The following is a 21,843-nucleotide window of genomic DNA, read 5'->3' as shown; positions in this document are numbered from 1 at the left end:
TGAGCCCCTGCCCAGGAATCCATGCTGAGTGCATAGTGCACATAACTGTTCTGGGGGCATCAGAATGTTCTTTCAATGGCAGGGACTGATGGGAAAGCTCTATGTCCTCTGAGATATGCTTTGTTTTATGATGGCATTATATAATTATATGAAATATATAAACACTGTTTGCCTTAGGAATTACTCAGTACAAAACCTTGACACTGGTGTTTATAAAATAATCAGAGCAGAATATACGTGGGAACAACAATTCCATGTTAAACTGCTAAGCCAACAGAATATATTTTGCATTTAATCTTTTACACCTACAAGGGGAGAGATCAGTTGCCTTATTGTTGGAAAACAATGGTAAATGCCAGAATTGCACAATATGCATTCAGATATTGGCATATTAAAATGAACAATAAAGTCATTGAAAGATAGCTGTATAATTCAGGCTGTATAAATCAGCCAAGGTCCCGGAGACTGATTCTTGCTACAATGAATGCATGTTTTGCCAATACATAAACTTTTCAGCATTCCACATTGATGATATAAGCGGTATAAACTGTATTTTTCTAGAGATTGGATGTGAAAAAAGAGCCAAAATACTCTGATGTATAAACACATAGCCCTTCTCTCCTTTTAAAATGTTGTATCTCTTTCGGAATTTATACTGCTCTGTAGTTTAACTATTGTATACAATTAAAGAATAAGTTCACTTTTGGTAACGTTACACCCATATTATCATGTTACATGTTACACCCATGTTACCAAAAAGCAATGGCCTGTACCCCCCCCCCCTCGATTCCCCACTGTAATAGTGGTAGGGGGATCCTCTCCGGTAACTGTCTGCCCATACTGGAGGTACGGGCAGACAGCTATTCTGAGAGTCTGCGGGAGCCTGACATTGCACTTGTGATGTGCTGATTATGGGTGCAATGCTCTGCAGGCTCCAGAAAAAAAATGCACATTTATTATTTTTGAGTATACTCATCACAGTGATGCACTAAAATGGTTAGTTGCTTACCAATGTAGACTCCTGTCTCTAAGAGGCCAGACGAGGGCATCTATGAACTTCCCCCATAACAGAAACAGGGGGTAAGGTAGTGAACACAAAACTAAGCGGACCTCCCTTAAAACTGAAAACAGAATATGTAAAGAAAATTGATATAGTCACTAAAAGAAACAAAAAGGGGGGGGGGGGGGCAGAAGGAAAGGGCCTCTTAGTCCACATTGGTAAACATCCAGCCAACCCCTCTAGTGCATCATTGTGATAATTATACTCGTTACTTGTTATCTGTATCATGCTTCTGGTATTTGATTGATATCATGTTTTGTTTCAAAATACATTTTGCTTTTTTTTGCTCCTGAAGAAGCTGATAGATCCATGAAACGTGTAGAGAAGCAACCATCACCCCATGTTTCTCATCACCCTAGGGGTGCTACACTATTCTGTGACTTATACTAACACAATATTTTGTCATTCCATGTGATTTTAGCTTTGTATTCATGTATATGGAAAAAAAATGTTCGTTTTTGTATTAATAATCTTAATTTTTAAGTAATTTCAAATGTGTTATCAATGGGCACCAAAATAGTCCATTAATCCTGCTTTAAGGTCATTTCTCCTGGTTTTTCAATTTTGGCAAAAGTGACAGGTGAGAACAAACAGATTGCAGCCATTGGTGTAGAATGTGCCCCATTGCCCTGATGAAGGAGCTATGGCTGTTCCTCCCACCATAGAGAGATTCCCCCACCCAAGCTAGGAATCTGGGTACACAGAGTGACAACACAGGCCACCTCTGGTTGTGAAGTCATTTAAGAAAACATTAGAAACAAAGAGGAGAACATAAACTGAAAATAGGGGCTCCTGACTGTCAGTGGGTAAGAACAGGAGTTTGCTGCGTGAACCTCCCCACACCCTTCATGGCCTACTGCAACCCCTTTAGAACATAAATGTTAGGTTCCTCAAGTCTGTATTCAGTAACTTTATAAGCAATACAGAGAGCACTCAATAAGTCCAAAATGAAAAGACAAATCTGCTTCTGTTGCGTGTTATCAGTAAGCATTGATGCAAGTTTTTCCTGTAGAATTTAAAATACTCCCCTAACCATGTTATGGAGAAGAGGAGGGGGATGTTCTGCAGTTTTGTCCTGGGGTGACAACACTGCTCTTCCATAGATATAGTACAGTGACTGAGCACTGTCATCCTAGGACAGGGGTTAAAAGAAAGGAAAAAGCCTGAAGAAAGTAAAACAAATGCAGCCACCACATCTAAGAACTTGTTAGAGGAAATATATGGCACTTTTGAACTTGGGTTTAGATACCCTTTAAAGCGGAGGTCCACCCTAAAATGGACCTTCCGCTCATCGGAATCCTCCCCCCCTCCGGCGCCACAATTGGCACCTTTCAGGGGGGAGGGGGGTGCAGTTACCTGGATAATCCAGGTAACTGCACCCACTTCCGGGATAGCTCTCTGCGGAAAGGGGCGTAGATTACGCCCCTTTCCGCAAGTGCCCGCCCCCTTCCGCAAGTGCCCCACTGCCTGCTGGGAAACACACAGATCCCAGAGGCAGCGGGGACCGTCCTTATTGCGCAGCGCGACTCGCGCATGCGCAGTAGGGAACCGGGAAATGAAGCCGAAAGGCTCCATTTCCTGATTCCCATACCCAAGATGGCGGCGGCAGCACCCGAGTGACGATCTAGAGATCGGCTTCAGGTGCCGACATCGCGGGCGCGCTGGACAGGTAAGTGTCACTATTTTAAAAGTCAGCAGCTGCAGTATTTGTAGCTGCTGGCTTTTAAAAAAAAAAAAATGCGGAGTCCCGGCGGACTCCCGCTTTAAATAAATGATGTCCTAGACCAGGGGTAAGCAATCTTTTGAGCACAGTGTGCCGAAAAAATATTTTCAAAGAAATTGAGCGTGACGATTTTATAACAAAAAAAATGTAAACGTCACACTCTCAATCACAAAAAGGATCTTTTATTAAAGGGGGCTCCCGGATTCCGATAAGCCCCCCGCCCGCAGACCCCGACAACCAACGGCCAGGGTTGTCGGGAAGAGGCCCTTGTCCTCATCAACATGGGGACAAGGTGCTTTGGGGTGGGGGGGGGGCCGCACGGCCCCCCCTTCCCCAAGGCACCCCCCATGTTGAGGGCACGCGGCCTGGTACGGCTCAGGAGGGGGGGGGCGCACGCTCGTCCCCACCCCCTTTCCTGGCCGGCCGGGTAGCGTGCTCGGATAAGGGTCTGGTATGAATCTGGGGGGGGGGGGCCACGCCGTTTTTTCGGCATAGGGAGTTCCCCTTGGAATCCATACCAGACCTAAGGGACTGGCATGCTCTCGGAGGGGGAATCCATGCCAAATTTTTTCATAATTTGGCGTGGAGTTCCCTCTTGAGAGCTCATTCTCTGATTGGCCGCGGCAAAAGTCACCTGGCCTGGGGTGACTTAAAGTCGTGTTGTAAGTCGTGTTCAGGTCGTGTCCAAGTTGCGTCCAAGTTGCCTCCAAAAGTCGTGTTGAAAGTCGTGTTGCCCCTGTGTGAATGGACCCTAAATGGACACAGAGTGCCGGGGTTCAGTAGTAAGTGACACAAAGGTTCAGGAATCATTTCAACAAAGTTCAGAAGCTCAACAGTAATTCCACAAGCTGTCACCTGATCACAGTGAAATCCCTTCTTTCTGAGATTGGTATGGGCAATCAAGCAAGTCATCTTCCTCCAGATGGTGGGCGGGGCTAGCAGGACTGTGATTGGCTTGAGCAGTGGCCAATGACAGTCCTCCTCCTCCTGGAAACAGGAACCCCCCCCAGCAGAACTGCACCCAATCTCTTCCCCATCACAAAAGCTGACGATCACAGCTACAGCAAAGTTAAAGAACCAAACAACGTTTCCCATCTTTTCCAATGTGTGGGGGCACAGTGCCCCCCCCCTCAATGCGGGTGCGGTGTGGGGAATTCTGAGATTGGAATGTATTAGTGTCTCACTGACACTTCCCTGTGCTGCTCTGCTGATGGGGAGGGAGTCGAGTGCCGCTTGGGGCACCAGTGCCAGGGGTTGCCCACCCCTGGTCTAGACCCTTCTAGATCTTAAAGCCTAAAATTGTTTGCATCATATTGTGCTTTATAAAAAATGTTCACTGTCACTTTTACAACTCATACATTTCTGCAGTAAATACTGTGGTTCAGACCATTATTATTTGAATTACATAAGTCAGCAAAGTGCTTTAGCAGCTGTTGGAATTAGGTGGGTGCGGCTCTCAGTAAATATAGTGAGCCTCCTAAAGTGGTCTGAAGCTCAGTTTGTCCCTCTGACAGCCCTTTGTACCCGACAGAACAAAATGTGGCTTTAAGGACAGTATCTGCCTGACGGGCGCTATACATAGAATACGACATATGACAGGACAGAATGAATCCATTATTAGCCAGGATCCCGGCGTCTATAGTCTGGGACTATGTCCATTTCTTGAATCTCACAAACAGAAGACAGTGGAAGTCAAGGCAAACCTTCACACTCACTGCTGACATATGTATGTGTGGGATGTCTTACCTGACAAAAAATGTGCAATGTTGTAGACATCCCTGTCATCCCGCACTGTCATGACCTCACTTATCTCTACTGCAGTTAAAGCGGTATTAAAAACTCAAAAGAAAACATTTATAACACTGCAACTAATTCTTAGATGTGATGGCTGCAGTCGTTTTCTTTTTTAGGCTCATGCTTTCCTTTATTTTCACCTGGTGATCCTGTCAGTGAGTTTGTTTTTCAACAGAACAAGCTGTCCTGCAAATGTAGCAGTTAGAGGGATGAGACAAGCTATTTAATACAGACAGGGTTCTTTACAATGATCAACTTTTATTTATTTATGTAATTCCTTTATCCCAAAAGGAACAAAACTGTTTGCTGTGACTGCTTATAAGTGTTAGCTGGAGTTCCTCTTTAATTTGTTAGTGTATTTTAATCTGCTAATCCATCAAATACTCTCTTCCTTCCAGGTCTGACAATGCTGCCAAAAGTGTTTCTGTTGCTCCCCCATCCAGAGTGTGGACACTCTAATACAGGATGTGAGTTATTAGCCAGAACATCAGATGAAAACAAAGGGAAAAAAGCCTAAAAATCTAAACTAAAGCAGCCACTACATCTAATGACTGGTAAGCTGCAATAATTTAACCACTTCAATACTGGGCACTTAAACACCTTCCTGCCCAGACCAATTTTGAGCTTTCAGCGCTGTCGCACTTTGAATGACAATTGCGCGGTCATGCTACACTGTACCCGAATGAAACCCACAAATAGAGCTTTCTTTTGGTGGTATTTGATCACCTTTACGGTTTTTATTTTTTGCGCTACAAATAAAAAAATAACGAAAATTTTGAAAAAAAAATGTTTTTTTTTGTTTCAGTTTCAAAACTTTGTAAATAAGTAAGTTTTCTCCTTCTCTGATGGGCGCTGATGGGGCTACACTGATTGGCACTGATAAGGCGGCACTGATGGGCACCAATGATGTGGCACCAATGAAGTGGCACTGATGAGGTGGTATTGATGGACACTGATAGGCGGCACTGATAGGCGACACGGATGGATGACACGGATGGACACTGATAGGTGGCACAAATTGGCACTGATAGCTGACACGGATTGGCATGGATGGGCGGCACAGATGGGCATGGATAGGCGGCGCAGATGGGCATGGATAGGTGGCAGATGGGCATGGGTGGGCACTGATAGGCGGCACGGGTGGGCACAGATAGGCACCACAGGTGGGCACTCATAGGCGGCACAGGTGGGCACTCATAGGCGGCACAGGTGGGCACTCATAGGCGGCACAGGTGTTATACTGTACTAATGGATGCCAATCAGTGCCAAACAATAATGCATGCCAATCAGTGATGCCCATTGTGGGCACTGATTGGCATCCATTATGGGCACTGATTGGCATCCATTGTGCTGACTGGCATCCCTGGTGGTCTAGGGAGGATTACCTTTTGCTGGGCATCCCTGGTGGTCTGGTGCCGTCCCTGGTGGTCCAGTGTGGGCATCCTCGGGGGGGCTGTGCTGATAATCGATCAGCACAGACCCCCCCTGTCAGAGGAGCAGCCGATCGGCTCTCCTCTACTCGCGTCTGACAGACGCGAGTGCGGAAAAGCCGATCACCGGCTGTTCCTATTTACACTGTGATCAGCCGTGATTGGACACGGCTGATCACGTGGTAAAGAGTCTCCGTCGGAGACTCTTTACCGAGATCACATTTACCCAGTGAGGTGACTAGACTCAGGTGATACACTGGGATGAAAAAAATCCTACATAAGTTGTATCTGTTTATCTGCAGCTCTCTTCTCCAGAGTCGCTCAAAGTACAGAGTTTACACAACATTTCTTGGCTCCAGAAGGCAGGGCACAGGCAGCTGATTTCACACACTGCACAACATAGAATAGGGAGCTGAGTGTAATCTGAGACCTGAGTAGATGGAAAGCTAACACCCCCTTCTACACAGTCTCATAGGGACTGAGGCTGGGAAATAACCTGCTGTGTGATTGGGGGGGGGGGCATGTCTGTCTCCTAGAATTGCTTGGTGTCAGGATTAATTTCAGAAGTGACTCAAGCAGATATCAGAGGAAGGAGAAAGCAGAGATCACACTAGGTGCTTTGGTTTGAGGCAAATAATACCATGGACATTTGGGCCCTGTGGCCCTGTGTGCATTGAGGACCCTGCACCCGCACTCGGTCCTGAAGGAGTTCTCCATTTCCCCCTAGAAAACTGTAGTTGTTTCCCCAGAATAGAGAAATGACAGCCCACACACGTCCCATCATCCTAATACATGATCAGCAGCTTCGCTACCTCTTCTATCTTTGCTCCTTGATTAGTTCCAGCTCTGCACTCAACCCCTTAGCAACAATCAGTTCTTGAGTTTCATTTTGTCTGCTACCATAGCTTGCTTATCTCCTATCCACAATCCTTCTCTTTGTTCCTCATCCATGTTCAGACCCACTCTATATATTCTCCCAATAGCACAGCCTGTCCATGAGACTGCCTTTTCTCTCTTCCCCTTGCCCACAGTAATCTACTCTCTGGCTCCTCTCGTACACTGTGGTACTTAAAGTGGATCTCCCCTGCATCTGACCACCGCAAACCAAAAACACAATTTTATTCATTTTTTTAATTCAAAGTAAACTCCCCCATCCACCCATGTCTCCATGCTTTATTTTGTTGAGAAATCACTTAGAAAAACAGGGCAGATGGCAGATGATTCATGTAGCATTTACTTCCTGGAATCCATCTGCCATTAGCTGAGGCATGCAGGCAGGGGAGTGTGCTTAGCTGAGAAAACCCTCCTCCCCTCCTGAAGATTTCTGGGATGTATGACATCATTTGCCTAAGCAAAATAACAGGAAGTAACTGAAGAAAGGAAAAAAAAAAAGTTTAACACAAGTAAATATGATATACTTTCCCATCTACAGTATTTACTAATGCTAGCAGGATGAAGATTAAAAATAATCCATTTTGATTGGGAGAGTGAAGTTTCCAACCTATGCTCCCCCTCCTTTCTCTTTTCTCTCCGCTCAGTTTTATCAGCCTTTCCCAATGTTTCATATTAAACTTTTAAGCCTCATACACACGATTGGATTTTTCGCAGACAAAACCTCTGACTTTTGTCCGAAGGCGTGTGCCTGGATTTTGTCTTGCATACAATGACAAGGAATTGTCAGTCAACAAACACGAATATTTTGCGTGCGATGTGGCTTTTCAGCTCTTTAGCGCCACCCTTTGGGCCCCGTCTGCTAATTTCATGTTAGTAGAATTTTGGCAAAGTGTTGATTCTCACTTTTCATTTAGTGCTTTTCAGTTCGCGCTTTTCATTTCATGCTCTTCGGTTTGTTTCTGAACGGCCGTTCGTCAACCAGACGTGTTGCGGAATCGGAGGCGATAACGTGTTATTTATTATTGGCCTTGGAGTTATTGCTTTGACCCACGTCCAGTCCAGGAACAGGAGGAGGAGGATTTCTTGGACCAAAAATTGGTTGCTTTATTAATCGTGACCAATTATGTCATATGCCTTTGCTGCGGGAGCTCCAGGAGAATAATCCAGATGATTTTAGGCATTATCTCCGGAAGACGGACCCCTGCTTTCGCCAACTTTTGGCATTGGTGATCCGGTATATTAAGAAGAAGGACACATGCATGAGGCTTTTATTTAGTTTTTTGGTTGAATAATAATAATTTGATTTGTTATATTTGCTATATTTTTGGATGCATAGAATGCACTTTTTGGTTCAGTTCTATTGGCAGATAGCATGTCTAATTTTATTTGTTTACTTTTTTTTAATGCACAATAAAAAAAATGGTGGAGAATAATACTTGGCTATGTGTTTTACTTCAAATGACTCAGTTTGAGAGTAGACAGTTACATAAAAAAAAAATACAATGTAAAATTGACAAGGAACACCAACATAGTTATATCTTTGATCTTAAAAACGACGGCATAATGGTGTTGTGGTAACTTGCAAAAAAAAAATAACATGCATAATAATATTATTATTGATATCACAAGAAAAAAAAAGCCTTTGATTTGTTTGCAATAACTCCATCAGTATCACCAGCAAAGGATCTTCATTATTATCCCATTAAAGAAGAAGAGAATGTGCGCTGCATTTGTAGATTTAATAATTTGCCGCATCACAAGTGTTAATTCTCCATTACCAACGATAGTTCACAAGACCGACCGCTTCTGGCTTGTCCTTGCTTCTGAGCATGCGTGTTTGTACTTTGGACTTTTGTCCGACTGACTTGTGTACACACGCTCAGAAAATCAGGCAACAGACATTTGTCCACAGAAAATTTTAAAGCCTGCCATCCAACCTTTGTCCGTGGAAAATCCAACAACAATTGTCCGATGGAGCGTACAAACGGTCAGATTTTCCACCAACAGCCTGTCATCACACATTTCTCATTGGAAAATCCGATCGTATGTATGCGGCTTTACTCTTCATTCCCTCCATCCCCAGCAAGGGTCAGCTTCCATTTGGTTCTCTCCTCCTCATGCCCATATACAGGTGTCATTCTGTCTTCACTATTGTACCGCCTTATCCATGATCTCCCCCCTCTAATCCTCCTATATCCCTGCATGATCAAATTTGTGAGATGGCATAGATACCAATATATTGATCAAAACCCGTTGGGCCGAATGAACTTGTTCACAAAGAGGCTCTCATTTGCTAGTTTGTTTCGCAACATCAAATGGCCAACACATGGCATAGCATGTGTGCTATATTGTTGTTTTCAGTGTTTTATATGCACAGTCTGGAATTCCAAGCAATGTAAATGGTGCAAAATCAGAGCTAAAATCCAGTTATCCTCAGACAACCTCCAGTGAAGGAAGGGTCTACAAGCAAATAAAAACTTTAAGCTGATGAACCATTGTCCCACAATGTCAGAGCAGGAATAGTAAGATTGTCCCCCAATGTCAGAGCTGTAGGTCTATGCAATAAAACATGGTAAAAAACATTCATACCATAACATTCTTTATTTTATTGTTAAGAAAGAGACCAAGAAAGTATGGGATACGCAACACATAAACAGCCTATATTACTTCACACAAGCTGCTATGCATAGAATGAGGTTATGCTTTTTATCTAACATAGATAGTGTGCTCAGTAAACTTTAGATCTAAAAATCCAGCAATAACCGCCAGTGCACTTTTAATGAAATCCTTTTATTTTCCTGTGGACCTGTTTATTTTGGGTTACTTATTAGCCACCTTTTTCTGTTTAGTTCCCTTTCCATCCTCCACTAAGGATATAAAATCCAATACATGTCATTGCAGTCAGCTATTTACAGCAAGATTTGTTACATTATTCAATTAGACCTAAAATTCCACTACGCCAATAAAACTTCTTCCCTTCAGTCATCTGTAAGTAAGTGGAAGTTGTTCAGAGGTAAACGGGGTAAGAGAGGCTGATATTCTTATGCTGGGTAGAATTTCATTTGAAAAAAATTTAATTACAGAACATTCGTTCACATTTTAAATACTTAAAGCGTTTGTTAACCCCAAAAATAAAAAAATAAAGTTCTTGTTCCTTTAAAGCATGTTAGACAGCACAGTATGTGTGCTGTGTATTTTGGCCCCTTCTATCACCTGAAATACCTGGCTGATCCTGCCAGTTTCTACCCTCCTCTCTGTACACTGACCATAATATATCAGGGCTGCTGAGCCCTGACACCTTTGTCACTGTAAATGCCTCCGTCACACGCTGATATCTGCAGCTCCCCTGTGTCTTCCTTGCTCCTCCTCCTCCCCCTTCCCTCCCTGCCTGTCATCTCTCACTATCACTGGTCTGCCCACTGCTTCAAAACAAACTGATCTGTATATCATCCCCTCTGTGAGTCTTAGTGCCTATGCTAAAAAAAAAAAAAAAAAAAAAAAGATTTCTACCTGTTTTAACAGTGATCACATGACTCCAAGCTCTCGCTCCTCCCCTCCCCTCCTCCCTGGCTGACATCAGCAGTGGAATCTTGGCCCCGCCCACTGGAGATATCAGACAGGGAGAGCCGAGAGCCTTGAGTCATCTTAAAGCTGGAAGACACCGTTAAAACAAGTAGAAATTGTTCTTTTTTTTTATAAAGTACAGGCACTAGGATGCAGATTTTTATGTGACAGAGGGTATGAAATAAAGGTGATATAGTAGCTTAACAACCTCTTTAACCACTTCAGCCACGGAAGGATTTGCACCCTTCCTGACCAAGAAATTTTTTGCTGGGCAGCACCAAGTCACTACATAAGTTGTACATGTTTATTTGCAGCCATTTTTCCACTACATCCTTGTAAATCTCAGAGATGAAAAGGATTTTTCACGGACTCACAAAGCAGAACTGGAGGAGCTGCAGTTACACAATCAACAGGAGCTCTGAGAGCTGATTGGAGGGAATAGAAGGGAAAGGGAAAGAAAAGGGAACGAAAAGGGAAAGGTAAGGGACACCCTTCAGAGCACCCAAATACCAGTCACCAGCCCATCAGAGTACCTGAGTACCTATCTGTAGTCCATCAGAGTACCCAAGTACCTATCTATAGTCCATCACAGTACCAGAGTACCTGTCGCCATGCCATCAAAGTACCCAAGTACCTGTCACCAACCCATCAGAGTAACCGAGTACCGGTCACCAGCCCATCAGAGTAACATAGTACCTGTCACCAGCCCAATAGAGTACCAGAGTAACTGTCTGCAGCTCATCAAGTTACTCAAATACCTGTCCCTGGACTATCAGAGTACCTATTTGCAGCCCATGCCTCATAGAATATATGTTGAGGTGTTTGCTTTCCAAAATGGGGTCATTTTGTGGGTAATTCCATTGTCCTTGTGCTCAAGGACCTTCAAATGTGTGATAGGTAGGAATGAAATGAGATGTTTAATTTATGCTCCTAGAATGCCTGAAGGTACTACTTCAATGTTGGGCCTCTGTATGTGGCCAGGCTGTGTAAAAGTCTCACACATGTGGTATCGCCATACTCAGGAAGAGTAGCAGAATGTATTTTGCAGTGTAATTTTTGCTATATACATGCTATGTGTTAGAAATATCTTATAAATTGACAACTTTGTGTAAAAAAAAAAAAAAGCGTTTTCATTTTTTGCCCAAATTTTCCAAAAACATCTGGAAAAAAAATTAACCGTTTAAAAGACTCATTATGCCTCATAGATTATGCTTTGGGGTGTTTTCTTTCCAAAATGGGGTCATTTTGTGGGCAATTCCATTGTCCTGGTGCTCCAGGGCGTTCAAAAGTGTAATAGCTGGTTGAGAAATGAGATGTGTCATTTATGCTTGTAGAACGCCTGAAGGTGCTACTTCAATGTTGGTCCATTATATGTGGCCAGGCTGTGTAAAAGTCTCACACATGTGGTATTGCCATACTTGGGAAGAGTAGCAGAATGTATTTTGGGGTGTAATTTTTTTGTATGCATTTGCTGTTTGTGAGAAATAACCTGATAATTTGACAATTTTGTAAAAAAAAAAAAAAATTTTTTTTTTCATTTTGCAAAGAATTGTGGGAAAAAAATGACAACTTAAAAAAACTCATTATGCTACTTACTTAATACCTTGGGATGTCTACTTTCTAAAAAGTGGTCATTTGGGGGGTATTTGTACTTACCTGACTTGTTAGTGTCTCAAGAAATGAGATTCACCTCATGTACTGAAGGCCTGATCAGATGTGATCAATTTTCAGTGATTGGCATCATAGTTTGTAGACTCAATAACTTTCACAAAGACCAAATAATATACATTAATTTGGGTTATTTTTACCAAATATATGTAGCAGTATAAAGTTTGGCCAAAATTTATGAAGAAAAATTACTAATTAGCAAAATTTTATGACAGAAACAAAGAAAAAGGCATTTTTTCACAAAATGTACGGTCTTTATTTATTTATAGCACAAAAAATACCCACTAGTGATTGAATACAACCAAAAGAAAGCTCTATTTGTGTGAAAAAAAGGACGCAAGTTTCATATGTGTACAGTGCTGCATGACTGAGTAATTGTCATTCAAACTGTGAGAGCGCTGAAAGCTAAAAATTGGTCTGGGCAGGAAGGGGATGAAAGTGCACTGTATTGAGGTGGTTAAAGTGTTACTAAACCCAGTAATATCAAAATAGTTCACCTGGCACCCCACAGTGCCCAAAGGTTTTAAATCTTTTTTTACATTCAAATATTGCCACTATATACCTTTTTGGATGATCTGTATACCACGGTCAGTGATAAACTGCACAGTTTTTCCAGTGCTGAGAGTTCAGGAAGGAGGAGGTTTTCACTATAGCCTGTATACATGCCCACACGTGTGATGTCAATATCATGTGACCTGGCTAGCTCTGAGAACAACAATCTGTTCTTTCCATCATAAAAGACACAACTGAGCATGTGCAGGTCGGCTACTCTGCCTGTGTTAGCTGGCCTTCCCCAGATAGACACTGCAGGGAGGGGAGGATCTATGCATACAGGTTAAAACTGCCTTTTTTACACAATGCAGAAGATTAACCCCTTAAGTTCCACAGTGAGTATAACAAGCATGCTATGCTGCATATACAGACTGATTTTACTGCTGTGGGTTTAATAACACTGGTGGCACAAACCACATTAAAGTGGAGTTGCCCCCCAAAAAATAAAACTACTTAAAATTCTTTAAAAAAATCAAAAAAAAATAATTGGCAAAAAAAAAATTTTTTACTCACCTCTAAATACCGGTTGCTAGGGGGTCCCTCGTAGTCTGCCTTCTTCATTGCCCGGGCTGGTGACATCACTTCCCCTCGCGCCGCACATTCACCTGGGACCTGTCACGTGTCCCAGGTGACTGTACGGCGTATCACGGCGCCCTGCGCCGCTCGCGCATGCGCAGTGGGTGCCCGGCTGTGAAGCCACAGCCGTGTGCCCACAGTATGCATGACGGCGCCGCGAGCGGAGCGGGGAGCGAGGGGGGGGCTTCGTTCCCCCGCATCGCTGGAACCCGGGACAGGTAAGTGTCCGATTATTAAAAGCCAGCAGCTGCAGTATTTGTAGCTGCTGACTTTTAATTTTTTTTTTTTAGGGGGTACCCCACTTTAAAAACAGCCAGGCGTGCTAATCCCTCTCCACTCTACCCAAAAAAACAAAAAAAGATGTTTGCCTTTAGTTATAATTTAATAAATTAATAAATTATATAAGAACCCCTTGCAATGTTTGTCCAGCTTGCTCTGCAAGTAAATGTAAACAAATCACGTGAAATGAAAAAAGAATTTATATAGAATTCTATAATATGCATTACCTACATACAGTTATCAGGTCCCTGAGGTTAAAAGCTGCTGTCCTTTGAGCCATATGTATTCTAAAAGGTTTTAAAGTTGAGAGTACTAGCACAATATTGTCAAGGGTTGAGAAGAATGTGAATGCCTGTTCATACTTTCTGTGCATTCTTTTATAAATGTGTTCTTTCCTACTTTATTATTAAATGGCAAAAGCTTTGTAACAGTTGAGTCTTTTGATAGTTCCTTATATGTAAACTTTCTTCTGAAGTCGCAATAGAAAGAATTTTCAAACAAAAAGTTGAAAGTACTGCACAAAAACAGATACTAAAAGGATGCCTTTACTCTTTTTTTAAAATACAACTGTATGTCTCACAACGTAGTCTTATCAAAGCGTTCCGTAGGCTTTACAAGCATAATTATGCTTGTATTTCTAGCTTTACAATTTTTATCAATAGTGCACTACATATTACCAACTTTTTAACACTTGATTATTTTATAGCTGCTTAAAGTGTTTGTTACCCCAACACTTTATATTCCTGACATGTGCCTGCTGTACCATGTACTTGTATGAAAAGTATCAGGTTCTCGGAGTGCATGCGTGCGGGTGAAGCAGATGGACGCCTGATTCCCTTGCACCGTGCCATCCGAACTAACATACAAGTCTAGCCAGACACAGACCACACACAGACTTCTCTCATCCACCTCTCGCACCTCCGGAATGACCCAAGCTGCCACCAGTTATGAACTGCTCCTCCAAGCAGAAGCACAAGAACTGGCAGCTCCTTAAGGCCTCCCCAGCATCAGGCGGGGGCAAAGGCAGGATGGAGCCTGAACCTCCGGAGCCAGACAACACAACCCAGCTCTCCGCAGCAGATCCAGCTTCACCTGCTGACAGCCTCCACCAATTCCCCACAGATCTGGGGAGTCCCCTGCCCGCAGACTAATGGCTTGCTGGCCAAATTCTGCAATATTGTATGGGACAAGATCATTATGGCCTCCTGCAAGCTTTTCTCTGATTTAGTGATGGGTCTTAAAGATATAGGTTACCGCACTCATTTGGAACAACACATGGATTTAGCTACCACTGTGCTGGAGGGTCATGAGAAGGAAGTGGAAAACTGTCAACTGAACTGGAAGCCATGAGAGATAAATTGGAGGATGCAGAGAATAGGGCCCGCAGGGATAATATTCGCATCCACGGTGTCCCTGAAGCTATCACTGACCTACAAGGAACAGCAACTGCTTTCTTTCATTAACTGGCCCCTGAAATCCCAGTGGACAGGCTGTAATTTTACTGTATACACCAGTCCCTTGTTCCTAAACCATCTGATGACCCCCCTGGGGATATCATCATTAAATTTCACTACTACTGCGCCAAAGAGAAACTCTTACAGTCTGTGAGGGAGTAGCAGGACCTCTCCTTTGGAGGTAACCCCATCCAACTGTTCGCGGAGCTCTCACTGGTCACTATCGCCAGACACCAGAGCCTGAAGCCCTATCAGTTCCTATTCAAGCTCTCCTTTTCACATCTGGGCCTCCAGTTCCATGCCACTTCTCTATCTGACCTACGATGCCACTTCCTGGAACTGCAGCTTGATCTGCCTTCATCCCAAGAAGAAGCACCATCCTTGTCCTCCAGACCCACGGATCTGGGTAGCGCCATATGAAATTTGTTCCCTGCCCACCTAACCCCTGCCTCGAACCCTGATGCAGAGCCATGCGTGGTTACCCTGTTATATGCTGCACCGCCTGTGAGATGGTGGCCTAGGGTGATGACTACCTGCCTCGTATGCTGTGGAGGGTTCCTGGCTTCAGATCACCTCCTAACCTTTTTCAGCAACGATATAAGTATGGCAGTCTGTGATTGTTCATTTGGCCATTGTCTGCTATAACTGCCTTGGGTTATTCCTGGAATGTTACAGAGTGGGAGGGTAATGGAACTCTAGCAGGGATTGTCTAGCACTGTTTACCGTATTGGTTGTAATTTGTTTCTCCTAAACAAAGGTCTCTATTCCTGCCTTGTGGTTTGATAGAACTGCAGGTGCTGAGCAGGCATTTTTAGCCGCTCGGTCAGTCTGGGCTGACACGCTTGTTGTTGGTGGCCCCAGGTACTCGAGGGACCTTTGTTCCTATACATTTATATGTCTTATAAGGACTAAGATTGTCCTATTGTGTTTTTTTGTTTGTTCCTTCCCCCTATGTGTCAGGACTTGGCTAAGACGGTTGTCTTGGCCAACATCCAACCCAGTTGTGGGACTCACATCCCACACAGTGATGCATTAAACACTAAAATCCCTGCTTCCACAAACATCCACAATCCAACACTGACCATGTAAAGAAGAAATCAGTATATATACCTTTTATGAAGCCGATCCAACCCAATCCCGCGCTTAGCTGTCAGCTTTGGGTTCGCTGTAGAGGTGGGTGCAAAGGACACATCTGACAATGGAAGCCCCATAGTAAGGCTATGGGTGACATCACTCCCCATTAATTTCACAGGAGTTGACGGCTGTTTCCTCTGCAGAGCTTCCACTGCTGGAGACCAGATTGGATCGGCTTCTAAAAAATTATGTATACTGATTTCTTCTTTACAGGGCTAGATAGGTTAGTGTTAGATCGTGGATGTCTGTAGATGCAGGGATTTTAGTGTTAGGGTGGACTTACCCTTCAATGGCATCTCTATGTGTCTTGCTAGCACTCACGCATTCACGCAACCAAACCACGTCTTTAGGTGCAGCCCAATTTTTTTAATGGGTTTTGCCTGTTGTCTGTGCATATGGCAGCCCAACACTTTCAATGGGCTTCCCTATGCATAAGCAACATGCAAAAGAACACACAAAAGGCACAGAAACAAGCAAAAAAGCGCACACATAGACTTATTAAAACTTATAACAGTTTTTGTTAATGGTTTGGATACCTCAGATATGGTTAAAACCTCTGTCAAAATGTGTATATATATGTCACCAATGTGTCGATGAATAGAAGGAACCCAGAAGAAAGACCAGAAGAAGAAGGAAGCTCCTGGGACCAGTGGGAGCACTAACAGTGCAATGCTAGTGGGCTTTGTTTTACAGGTACTGCAAGTCTGCCATAATGTGTTAATATGCTGGAGTTTAATTCCACTTTAATATTATGATATCATGCGTAGGGCTCATTGGCATGGGTGCAGAGGGCCCATATAGTGTGTTTACGTAACTGTGAGGCACCCAGGAGTGACAGGTCTGCGTACAAGGCCTCTCATCCATCCCTGTTCACAGGTAAGGATGACACACGTACAGCCACAGCCTCTCATTGATTTGTAAAGGTGGCTGAATGCAAACATCTGGGTGCCTCCCAGCTACATAAATACTGAATGCCCCCTGTGCCCATGTGAATGAGCCCTTAATACATTATTATACTATCAGTTACAGCGCCGAGGGCTCTTAAAATCTACATCTTAAAAACCTGTGGCTGTCCTTGGAAATAGGAAAGAGTTGGAAAGTGATTTATATTTTTGCCTCTCTTATAAGAATACATCATAAATCCTTTAATCCTGATTACTTTCTTGAAAGTCACCATTAAATAAGCAAATCATTGTTGCAAGGACAAAGTGGAAAATCCTTGTCCGAGTTTTTACCTTTTTTCCGAGAAGTCGCGCTGAAGTTCCAGCCTCCCTGAAGAGCCAGGGAAGGATTTTTATGTCTCGTTTGCAGGTAAAGTCCCCTCACGCTCATGCTTTACTCTCATCTGTACAGCCAGCATTAGAGGAAACGGATACAAACTCAGTTCTGCAGACATCTGTATCATGGGCGGGCTCTGTCCTCCCAGCATTTCCTATATGACATGCTGAACTGCTACAACTCTGAGAAAACCCTGCATTTCCCTCGGGGGGTCAAAAAGCAAAAACAAACCGACTCTTCGCTTGTGTGGGAACCAAGTCAGTCTCCCTCGCTATATTCATCTGGGGATATGAATTTTTTATTTTTTTTTTATTTTAAGAAAACAACAGTCACAAATAGAGAGTGGACTTGCCAAGGAAAACAATTGGCAGTTTCCTGGCACCGCAAACCCATTATTCATCTGGGCATTAAAATCAGTTAAGGTACTAACTGCAGCTGTTAGAAGGACAAGGAAAATGAAGAGCACCGCATATTGTTTGTGAGCCGTATGAATTATACATACGCACTTCTGATTATTCAACAGCCATTTCAAGTTACACAAGGCTGCTATGTCAGTTCGTTTGCAGACAGAATGTCTAAAATGCATAGGGAAAAAATCTTCCCAACTGTATTTTGGCTGTGAAAGGATGCTTAAAGAATTTCAGGCATAAAAACTTTTACTGAAACAAATACCTTAATAGCCACCAAACATACAAAAATACACTTTGCGTTTCCCCTGAATGCCCTTGCAAACAAAGTTATTACCTTGTAAATATAGCAGTGACATGACTACAGAAGGGGGCGGATACAAGACCAGTCACCCTGCACAAGGGGAGTGCAGCACTCACTGGTCTTTATTATAGAAAACCCCTGCAGAGAAGCAAGTGCTGAAGTTGTTTCATGCTGAATTACTGCACAGATCACAAAAGACACAAAGATTTTGGCAGGAAAACACATGCCTATATTTTTTTAGCCCAGATTTCTGCTTTAGGCTGGGTTCACACCGCTGCGGCAGCGAGAACCGGATGTGATTCGCACCGCACTGCAGTGCAAATCACATCCGATCTCTGTGTGATGCGAGTTCAGCCATACAGATAGTATGGCTGAATTCGCATCGCACCCGCCGCAAACTCGCACAGGACCCTTTTTTTGGTCCGCAGCAGAATCGGATCGCATGGGTGTTCACACCATGCGATCTGATTCCTGTCCGAGTTAGCAGATGGCACTGTGATATGCGAACTGATCTGGGGATGTCATTAACATTTTACTGACACTCCCAGCAGTCCGCATAGGGCAGTGTGAACTGCCGGCGGGAGGCATGCGATGCGGGAAAACGCCGCGGATTCGCGGCGTTCCCGCATCGCTCCGGTGTGAACCTAGCCTTAAGGCTCAAAAGTTTATTTCTGTTGCTTCCAATTCAAGAAGGAAAGGACAGCACAGCGAACAGATGTTTGTTTCGGCTCCCCCCCTCTACCCGACAGTACCCACCATACGGGTCTGAAAAGAATGGCAGAGGCCAGGGGGTGTTTGAATGCTTTTTAAAATGATTGTAAGCCTTCATATTTTTTTTTTTTAATTACAAACCTATCATACTTACCTCCACTGTGCAGTTAGTTTTGCACAGTATGGCCCGTATCTCCTTTTAAGGGGTCCCCCGGTGGCGCTCGTGGCTTCTCCTTGCATCGGTAAACCCCCTGGGAGAGAACAGTTCTTATGGTTACCTTGCAGGCGAGCTCCCGAGCCCAGCATTTGCGTCCATAGACACAGAATGCTTGACTTAGCCCGTGTCATTGGATTTGATTGGCAGCAGTTGTAGCCAATGGCTGCGCTGCAATCAACCTATCCAATCAAGAGCCAAGAACCCCCAGGCAGAGAGGTCCAGCGCGTCTCTGCCAAGGGAATGAAGGGACTCAGGTGAGTAAAACAGGGAGGGCTGGGCGGCCGGTCACTGTAAGAAGTTTTTTCACCTTAATGCATAGAATACATTAAGGTGAAAAAACACAAGGGTTTGCAACCCCTTTAAGGGCAAAGAAGATTTGGAGTCGCAGATCTCTCCATAAAGCACCTGTCACTTGCCTATTGCTGTCACAAGGATGTTTACATTCCTTGTGACAGCAATAAAAGTCATCCAAAAAAAAAAGTCAAGCAACAGTGTAAAAAAATAATAATAATAATAATAAAAAAAAAGTGCCCCTCGTCCCTTATGCTTGCGTACAAATGCTTTGTTTATACCTATAGATGAGGCGTATTATAGGCTTGCCTATAGGTACAAACAATCCATGGAAGTTTACTTCCTCTTTAACTTGTGTTATGTGATGGTCACTAAATTTGTGTATATACTGTACATACGGTAAGTATGTGATTTTCAGTTCTCTGTATCTGACAAAGAGAACTAAGTGTTCCTGAAACTTGCACTACAAAGCAAACTCAACATTTAATATACTGTATACGGTTAGCACTACTTCAAAGTATCTGTAAACTGAAATTAGAAGATAACATTTTCAAAGGAAAATTATGCCTAAAGAAAACAGAAAGGAGAATAAAAAAGTTTATTTTTAATAGCAGCATGTACGCAAAAGATCCAAAAGCTGGGAGCCCAATTGATTACTGTAATAGCACGTCAATTTTTTGAGTTTCTCCTCAATAGCTCACAAGCATAAACTCAATTTGTCTTGGGAAGATGCAGCTTCATTCTTATGACAGAATTTGATAATCTGTTTTTCTGGTCGCTCTCTGTCTACTGTATTCACTCTCCATTTGGTTGTCTGTTGACAGCAGTAATCACATTTTGTACATACCAATGGATCTATTATTGCCCAACAGCCTCTGGCTGGTTGCCTAGGCCCCTTATTATTCCACGCGTAGTCATAAAAAAAAACAGCGTGGTTATAACAGGAACAGAGTGCGAAACAGAAGAGCAATCCATTACTGCTTAGAGGTCCATGGCAAACACTTTAAGAGAAAGTTGTTCTATTATACACTGAATATATCACACTGTACTGAGAGCTAGACGGTTGCTTATAGGTTACATTGTGAATTTTAGTGTATTTTACTAACCTTGTATTAGTTACACACGGCACATTTGATTTACCTAAAACACTGATTAACCCCTGGGTTCACACATATGCAAATTGGATGCCGGTTTCCTAGCATCCAATTCGCATGACAGGCAAGTGCGACTGGCTCTCAATGGAGCTGATTCACACATGTTCGGGGTAGCCGTGGTCTGGATTGAAAATGGGTCTGGTGCGTGTTTGGGTCCAGTTCAGGTGGAAATGTATTCAAAAATTCGGATTTGAATCGGTGGATAGACACACACCAGACCTCAGGCACGAACCTGCGCCCACATATGCACTCCAAAGACATGCTGGTAGGTTAATTGGCTTCTGTCTAAATTGGCCCTAGTATATGAATGTGAGTTAGGGACCTTAGATTGTAAGCTCCTTGAGGGTAAGGACTGATGTGTATGTACAATGTATATGTAAAGTGCTGCATAAATTGACAGCGCTATATAAGATTATGAAATAATAATAATATGTGTGAACCCAGCCTGAACATGCTTGCTGTTGGCTCTTGTGTGTATGTAGGAAAAAAAAGCAGTATATTGCTGTGCATTGTGGCTAAGTGGTTAGTGCTTCCACCTAGCATTATAGGTTTGAACCCCAACCACAGCACTACCTGCCTGGAGTTTGCATGTTCTCCCTGGGCCTGCGTGGGTTTCCTTTGGGTACTCGTTTCCTATCACACTCCAAAGACATGAAGTTTATTGATTCCTGTCTAACTTGGTCCTAGTATATATATTTGAGATAGGGATCTTAGATTGTAAGCTCCTTGAGGGCAGGGATTGATGTAAATGAACAAATTACTAAATAAGTCACAATATTCCAAACTCACTAACTGACTCAGCTGGGTAGCCCTCTCAGTTCTATTTGGAGAAATCTGCTCATCTCTAAGATAGTGCTCCTACATGGAGATCATCCACAACTCTGAATTAAAGTGCTTATAAACCCAAAAACAAAACAAACAAACCAAAAAAATCTGCAAAACAAAAAGGCATAATGAGCTAGTAGGCATAGCTACTAGCTCATTATGTATTACTTACCTGAGATTGAAGCCCCCACAGTGGTCCTCGTTCACCGCTCTGGCCCTCGACATCCCTCCTGGAGTTAATTCCGGGTATCGCGGGCTCGGGTGTTGTGATTGGCACAGTCTGAGGCAACAGCACTTACTGCCATTGCTTCAGTGCCGATGACGTTGGCACATGCAGATACAGAGGATATCTCCTAAACTGTTCAGGTTTAGGAGATATCCTGGGTAGCTACAGATAAGCATTATTATAGGCTTACTTGTAGCAAAAAGTGGTTGTAAAGGGTTTACAACCACTTTAAGATGCTGAATGAAAATGTCCTCACTTAACCAAGCCTTTAATAATTAGGCTGTAAATGCCAATGTCATCCA

The 21,843-nt window shown here is 43.3% G+C and overlaps 1 protein-coding gene across 8 annotated transcripts in view; it reads right to left on the bottom strand.

The window, feature by feature from the left end:
- Positions 1-21,843, bottom strand: part of UTRN (utrophin) — a 945,243-nt gene that overhangs the window by 856,464 nt on the left and 66,936 nt on the right. For 5 of the 8 annotated variants that reach the window (XM_077486403.1, XM_077486404.1, XM_077486407.1 and 2 more), the window contains exon 1: positions 17,364-17,530. The exons of 2 other annotated variants lie outside the window; for them this stretch is intronic. In XM_077486403.1, the coding sequence (XP_077342529.1) occupies positions 17,364-17,460 (97 nt within the window). In that variant the 5' untranslated portion in view covers positions 17,461-17,530. Of the gene's footprint in view, positions 1-17,363; positions 17,532-21,843 lie in introns of those variants that run through there. One more of the 8 variants, XM_077486406.1, reaches the window with a different exon arrangement.

This window comes from Lithobates pipiens, unplaced genomic scaffold (assembly GCF_037356315.1).
Source record: "Lithobates pipiens isolate NorthernLeopardFrog02 unplaced genomic scaffold, aLitPip1_a1.2 Scaffold_18, whole genome shotgun sequence".
NCBI classification, from domain to species: Eukaryota; Metazoa; Chordata; class Amphibia; order Anura; family Ranidae; genus Lithobates; species Lithobates pipiens.
Note: the sequence above shows the minus strand (reverse complement) of the source record. Positions and strands in the feature narration are given on the sequence as shown.